The sequence below is a fragment of the Carettochelys insculpta genome, chromosome 32 (genome assembly GCF_033958435.1).
Source record: "Carettochelys insculpta isolate YL-2023 chromosome 32, ASM3395843v1, whole genome shotgun sequence".
Classification (NCBI taxonomy): domain Eukaryota; kingdom Metazoa; phylum Chordata; order Testudines; family Carettochelyidae; genus Carettochelys; species Carettochelys insculpta.
The window spans coordinates 5794199-5801703 of NC_134168.1; the positions used below are offsets into that span (position 1 = coordinate 5794199).

Here is a 7505-nt window from a genome sequence, read left to right on the forward strand (position 1 = left end):
GAGGTCACTGGTGGTGGGGTGATGGGATGTGGATGGTACCTGTAGCAGCATGACATCACTGGGGGCGGGGTGATGGGATGGGGCGGTTCCTGCAGCAGTGTGAGGTCACTAGGGGCGGGGTGATGGGATGGGGCGGTTTCTGCAGCAGTGTGAGGTCACTGGGGATGGGTGATGTCAAGGGGACCGTACCTGTAGCAGCATGATGTCATTTTCAAACGTGGCATCTCTGAATTGTGGGTGGGGGATTCTCCTTTGGACCAAGATGTTCTGCGTGCCCAGTTCATCCATGGAAAGGTTGTGGGCCCCCAGCAGCACAGAAATGTTGCTGTGAAACATAAGGGGATACAGATGCTACAGACAGACCCATGTTCTGGGTTCAGTCGTGGTTTGTTAACCTCAATATGGTGGGCGAATATCACCCTTTCCAGGGAATCAGACACAGTCAGGCCCAGGTTAGGACAAGGGCTGGCAGAGGGCCAGGGGACCCTGCCTTTCTTACCCCAGGTTGCAGTTGCAATGAGCTGCCGTCACCACCACATCCTCCCGGATCAGGAACCCACCACACCTGTCTGATGCGTTCCCTCCTTTGTGGATAGTGAGCGAGGCCATGTAGGGTCGGAAGTGTGGTTTGACTTCATGCCCTCCAATGATGTCCCCTGGCAGAGACGCCGAGAGAAGGAGTTAGTTCAGCTGGCCTACTGTTAAGGTGTGTGAGGGACCCCAAGGCCTGCCCCACCCACAGGTAGAGGTGGTTCTCACTCAGCAGGGAGAACAGAAGGGCTTTCAGTAGACAGGGTCACAGTGTTGAACAGACTTAGCACAGAAACCAGAAGCCGCCCGTACAATCCACCTTAGGAGAGGAGGTCCCTAGCCTAGGCTTGTCCTCCTGTCTTTGTCCTGTTTCCTGGAGAAGAAAGATGTCTAAGATGTCTCCTGGTGGCCTAGGTTGCAAAGAGACTGGAGATCCCTTGTGTACCTGTGAGAAGTCCTCAGACCATACTCCCTTCACTGCCCTGCATGGATTTGATGTCTAGGGAAACTGAGGCACCCACCTCCAGTTATTGCAGGACAGGAGGAAGCACATGCAACCGAACCAGGGGAATCAAACCCTCACACACACCCCGCTTCGTCATGTCCCCCTGTGTTAACTGAGACCTGGGGCCCCGTTGTGACCTGTATGGCAGAGAAAGCTTAAGAAACCCTGGTCTGGAGACTCAATATAGACGGAGGACCAGTCCTCATCCCCACAGGACATCCGAGAAGGTGACTCCCTCAGCTTTCCCAGGGCAGAAATGGAAAAGGAACCCAGGAGTCCTGATCCTGGGACACCCGCTCTAACCACTAGACCACGCACCCCTCCCAGAGGGACAGAACCCAGGAGTCAATGCCCTGCCCCCTGTAGCCCCACGCTCTAACCACCTGCCATCACTTCCCCCCCCAGGAAGGTCTAGCCACACCAGGAGCATTTCCTGGCCAAGAGCTGGCTACCTGCAGCAGCCCTTCTTGACTTTCTGTCTCCCCTTGATCTCAGGGGGGTAGTATCAATTCCCCTCTCCCATTTACCTTCCTGCTGACCGCTCCCCAGCTGGCCGTGACCACACACCCCACACATATGGGGTGTCGCAGCTGTGTCCTGGATTCTCACACCTCAAAATCTGCCCTCCCCAGACCCCACAGCCCTGAGGGCCATCAAATGGGTCGTGGCTGAACCCCAGAAGCCCCCAGATCTCATGGCACTGCAGCAGGATGCTGGGGACACCCCCATAGCTTGGGGGGAGGCAGCTGACTCTGGGGAGGAGCCTGGGCTTCTCCAGCTGCAGCCCTCTTCTGTGCTCACCCGCCTGAGCCCTGTGGGGGAAGGGAAGGACCACGAGGAGCAGGAACTGCAGCTGCATCCTGCGAGGGTGTCCAGGGCAGAGGCGACGTGGCTGCCTCCAGGGTCTCTTATAGAGCTGACCGGATGATGCAGGGCTCAGAGCAAACCACAGTGTCGGGATCTTGGCAGGGAGGAGTTTACATGCAGGCAGGGTGCTTGCCAGCCTCCTGGCAGAGCTGGCAGAGAGCAAAGCTTTCAAAAAGGCACCTCTGGGCCTCTGGGGCTGTGCACATCTGGGCCCTGGGCCTCTGGGGCTGTTCACTTCTGGAGCCCTGCACCTCTGGGGCTGTTCACTTCTGGAGCTCTGCACCTCTGGGGCTGTGCACACCTGGGCCCTGGGCCTCTGGGGCTGTGCACATATGGAGCCCTCCATCTCTGAGGCGGTGCACATCCGGAGCCCTGCACCTCTGGGGCTGTGCACGTCTGGGCCCTGGGCATCTGGCGCTGTGAACATCTGGGCCCTGGGCCTCTGGAGCTGTGCAATTCTGGGCCCTGGGCCTCTGGGGCTGTGCACATCTGGAGCCCTGCACTTCTGAAGCCCTGCACCTCAGGGCCTGTGCACATCTGGAGCCCTTCACCTCTGGGGCTGTGCACATCTGGGCCCTGGGCCTCTGGGGCTGTACACATCTGGGCCCTGGGCCTCTGGGGCTGTGCACTTGTGGAGCCCTGCATCTCTGAGGCTGTGCACATCCGGAGCCCGGCACCTCAGGGGCTGTGCACATCTGGAGCCCTGCACCTCTGGGGCTGTGCACATCTGGGCCCTGGGCCTCTGCGGCTGTACACATCTGGAGCTTGGCACCTCTGGAGCTGTGCACATCTGGGCCCTGAGGTGTCCCTGTGACAGACCCATCTCTATGCTTTATAGTAAGTGGGTTATGAGTATAAATATTCATACCTCAGAACTGCTTTGGACAAAACACGACTTGCAACCTAACATTTGGAATGGTATAATCTGCTGGCCGGCTAACTCTTATTTTTGTACATGCATTCTTTTTGTAGCTGCACTTATAAGTATCTTCTAAATATTCAAGTTGCAAATGCTCATTCTGTGAAGACCACAAGAGGACGTGTGGCGACCCTATTGTGAGAGTGTGGTTTGTGAGAGGATGGAAGTACTTAGCCAACAAAGGGCCTTTCATGGGTGTTAATCAACATCTGAAGAACTTTGCTGTCATATTCATATCACTGTGCAGGCAATGGCGGATTACGTAGAAAGGACAGGGGCAGGTGATTTCACTCACGTGACAGTTTCCATCGTCAAGAATACCTCTACACAAAGAGAACAATGGAATGCCCTCCACAGGGAAGAGGTATCAAGAAGGCTCGGGGTTTCTCCATGTTTGTCTTCAGCCTGCTTTGGAAATTGCCTGAGACACCCTAAGAAAGACAGTGAACTGTACTGGAGACCCAGGTCAGGAGAAGATCATTTCTGACCTGGAGATTTCCCCTTCTATAAAGGCAGCTGTTTAGGGTGAGAACTCACAAGTAAATAGATTTTTAGGGAAACAGAATTAGCAGTGTTTTCTCCTTTGTTTAATTTTATAACTCACTTTGATCTGCCCTTTTTTATTTTTAAGCACTTAACACCTACTCTTTTGCTTACTGAAAAACTCTGGTTTATAAACAGGCCCAGTGTAAATTGTTATTACCTGGAAAGAGCTGCCAATGGGCACATCTCCCCTTCATTGATTTTTTCTGGGGATTGATTTCCCAGGTGCTGTGCCCTGTATGGGGGTCACTGTCCCATGAGGATGCAGGACCCCAGATGTGCACAGTCCCATGGGGATGCAGGGACCCAGATTTGCACCATCCCATAGGGATGCAGGGCCCCAGATGTGCACTGTCCCATGGGTATGCAGGGCCCTAGATGTTCACTGTTTCACAGGGACGCAGGGCCCCAGATGTGCACCGTCCCACGGGGATGCAAGGCCCCAGATTTGCACCGTCCCAGTGAGGACCAGGGCACATCCCCAGCCAGGTTCCTCTCTGTTCGTTCTGCACAGCAGTTAGTACATGATTCACTCATGTAAACTCCTCCCCCGCAGGACTCTGCAGCTGGGGTTTAACCAGAACTGACTGTCATCCGGGGGTGGGAAAGCCCTCGTTTTCATCCTCCCCTCCCTCACGGTCAATAAGTGAACCCAGAGGCAGATGTCTCACCAATTCCCCCAGACTACCTCTGAGGATGTTACTGCTCCTACTCCCCTTTGCTTATCTCCTGACCCCAGGATCTCAGGCAGGTGAGTACTTGGGACATGGGTCCTTCATGCCCATAAACAATGGCCCCTCTATTTTTTTCCACCCACATGCAGAATTAATTTTGTACGCGCAGCAAAGCATGGGTGGCCAGGACCCACCAACAGAAACCCATGCCATTCATCTGAGCGGCATTTGAACCTCCCTTGGGTGCCCAGGTGCGCAACTTAGAGGGAACACAGCCAATAGGTGCTTGAGTCCAGGCCTATTGCATTGTCTCCAAACAAGGGCTCCTCCCCAGAGTCAGTTGCTTCTGGCAGGGCCATAGGAGTGTCCCCATCAGCCGAGTGGATCTGGGGGGGCCAAGTGGGAGGCAGAAAGTGAGAACAGAGATTGATGCTACTCCAATAAATCCCCAGAAACACTCAGTAAGGGCTGATGTCAATGGAGGGCTGGGAGCCAGGGTCTCTGGTTCATTCTCTGGTTTTGGGAAGGGAGTGGGAGCTGGCGGTTAGGGTGCCGCTGAGGGAGGGTGAGCAGAGGAGGAATCTGGGTACATTTTCCAATTCCCCACATTCAACAGCAGGGGTTGGATGTGAGTCACGTTCCCACTGCACCTGGCTGTGGAATGGGGATACACCCCCTCCGTCAGCATGACCTGTCAGGAGCAGAGATTCTCAGGCTGTTTCTATGCAGTATGTTGGGGACCTTAATCTCAGTGGGGAGATAGGGGCCCCAGCTGGCTGGATTGGGGGCCTGAACTAACTCCTTCTCTTGGGGGCTCTGCCAGGGGAGATCATCGGGGGAAGGGAAGTCATGCCTCACTCCAGACCCTACATGGCCTTGGTGACAATACAGTCACAAAGAGACAAACGCAGCTGCGGAGGGTTCCTAATCCGGGAGGACGTGGTGGTAACAGCGGCTCATTGTAACTGCAACCTGCGGTAAGAAGTGCACCATCCCCTGCCCCTGAGCTCACACGTCCCCTAACCTTGAGCCATGCCAAAGCCACCCTCCCTCCGGCATGGGAAAGGTCCTGCAGACCTGGGGACTGTACGCTGAGAATGAGCGTTAGAAAGGATCCACCCACACCGACCCCTTTGAACTAAAACCACCACACAAGGCTCTCACAGTGGCCTGCCTGCAGAACCCACATCCCCTTCTGCTTCACAGCAACATCACCGTGCTGCTGGGGGCCCACGACATTGCCCTGGGCCAGCAGGATGAACCCCAAAGGCAGCAGATCCTGGTGCGTCGCCGGATCCCCCACCCAGAATATAACGATGAGATGTTTCAAAATGACATCATGCTGTTGCAGGTACAGTCTCCACCCCATCCTTCCATGACCAATGACTCACACTGCTGTAGGTACCACCCTCATCCCATTACCTCAGCCCCAGTGACCTCACACTGCTGTAGGTACCACCCTCATCCCATCATCCCACCCCCGGTGACCTCACACTGCTGTAGGTACCGCCCCCATCCCATCATCCCACCCTCAGTGACCTCACACTGCTGTAGGTACCACCCCCTCCCATCACCCCATCCCCAGTGACCTCACACTGCTGCAGGTACCACCCCCTCCCATCACCCCACCCCCAGTGACCTCACACTGCTGCAGGTACCACCCCCTCCCATCACCCCACCCCCAGTGACCTCACACTGCTGCAGGTACTGCCCCCATGCCATCACCCCACCCCCAGTGACCTCACTCTGCTGGCGGTACCACCTTTATGCCATCATTGCATACTAAATTATCTCTTTCTCCCTCTCCCTGCCATCACAGTTGAAGGAAAAGGCCAAGCTAAGCAGAGCCATTGCCACCATCTCTGTGTCGAAGAAGAAGGCGAAGGAGGGGTCTGTGTGCAGTGTGGCTGGCTGGGGCCGTACTAGTAGTAAGGCAAAGGTCCAACCTGTCACGACGCTGCAGGAGGTCGAACTGAAGGTCATGAGCAGTGATCTTTGTCACTCTCTCTTCCATCAATATTACGTACCGTCCAAAATGCTGTGCATGGGGGACCCCAAGAAGAGAAAGGCATCATTCCAGGTGAATATGGCCCAGGGGCACAGGGCACCCAGGGCCATGTGCTGCAAGAAGAGGAGAATGATAGGTCTGGGATGATTGTGAAGGGTTGATCCCCGTGGTGGGAATCAGGGATGTCCCCTGGAAATCAGAGACAAGAACCAGGCAGTTTGTTCACATGGACCCTGATAATGTGGGCGGGGAACTGGTTGGTTCATAAAAAATTAGTGACAGAAATCAGCTGCGCATTTGAAGGTTCCAGAAATGAAATGACAAGAAACAGATACATCCAGGGATAGTTATTAATGGTGAGGAGCAGATCCCAGAGAAATCCAGACTGAGAATCAGCTTGATTTTAGGAGTCAGAGAGGGGAATTGGTGAACCAAGAACCCAAGAGTGCAGCTGACAAAGCAACATGAGACCCTGGAAATGAAGGTCAGGAGTCAGCCAGATGCTGGAAATCAGGATGAGGAATCCAAGCTAGGAACCGAGCAGGTTAAAGAAAACAGGAAGAGATATTAGCAATGAGGCACTAGAATGGGTGAGATTCTAGAATTCAGGTATAGGTGCCAGCTGGGTCTTTGGACCATGGGATGGGAGCCCCTGGGTCCCAGCAGTGACTTGACCATGGATCTTCAGTTCACAGCTGAATTTCAGAACCACGAATAGAAAAAGCATCTCCCGCTGCTCGGACATCGGTAACCCCGTGCCTGATATTTACTTCTCAGGGTGACTCCGGGGGCCCACTGATCTGTGACGGGAAGGTCAAGGGCGTTGTCTCCTATGGCAGAGATGATGGATCACCACCCCGGGTGTTCACCAGGGTTTCCGAATATGTCCTGTGGATCAGGAAAACTCTGCGTCACCTGAGACCTTAGAGGGGAGCCTCCATCTCCCCTAGCCTGCCTGAAGATATAGTTGGGTATTGCAGATGGATGGATCTGTAGTCATGCATTTTAGCTAATTACTCTTTTTGTATTTGATGTTATGATTAACTCACTTGCTGTGTCATATATAACCTTTGTCTGATGCATAGAGGTTAAAGGTAGCATTATACAGTATAAGATAGATGAGTGGTTAGTAGGGACGCGTAGGACGCATCTCAGAGGTATAGTCTGTGGCACAGGAAGCAGTCCTGTGGCATCTTCAAGACTAGCAAACTCAATAGGTCACAAGCTTTCAAGGGAATATTATTCTCCATTTCCATCTGATGAAGTGGGTTTCACCCGTGAAAGCTCATGACCCAATGAATTGGTTAATCTCTAAGGCCATGTTTACACAGGGACTCGTTTTTGAAATATCTTCCACAATTCCCTATTCCACATAGAGCCTATTTCAAAATGAAGTGATTGGATGCATACTGGCTTATTTCAAAATAGGCACTATTCCTTGTAGAATGAGGTTTACTG

The 7505-nt window shown here is 53.7% G+C and overlaps 1 protein-coding gene across 1 annotated transcript; it reads left to right on the plus strand.

The window, feature by feature from the left end:
* Positions 1 to 4061: 4061 nt before the first annotated feature.
* Positions 4062 to 6974, plus strand: LOC142004427 (granzyme B(G,H)-like). The gene is made up of 5 exons (XM_074982083.1): positions 4062 to 4116; positions 4863 to 5016; positions 5246 to 5390; positions 5859 to 6119; positions 6825 to 6974. Exons 1-5 carry the CDS (start codon positions 4062 to 4064, stop codon positions 6972 to 6974), a joined length of 765 nt encoding a protein of 254 aa, XP_074838184.1.
* Positions 6975 to 7505: the final 531 nt, after the last annotated feature.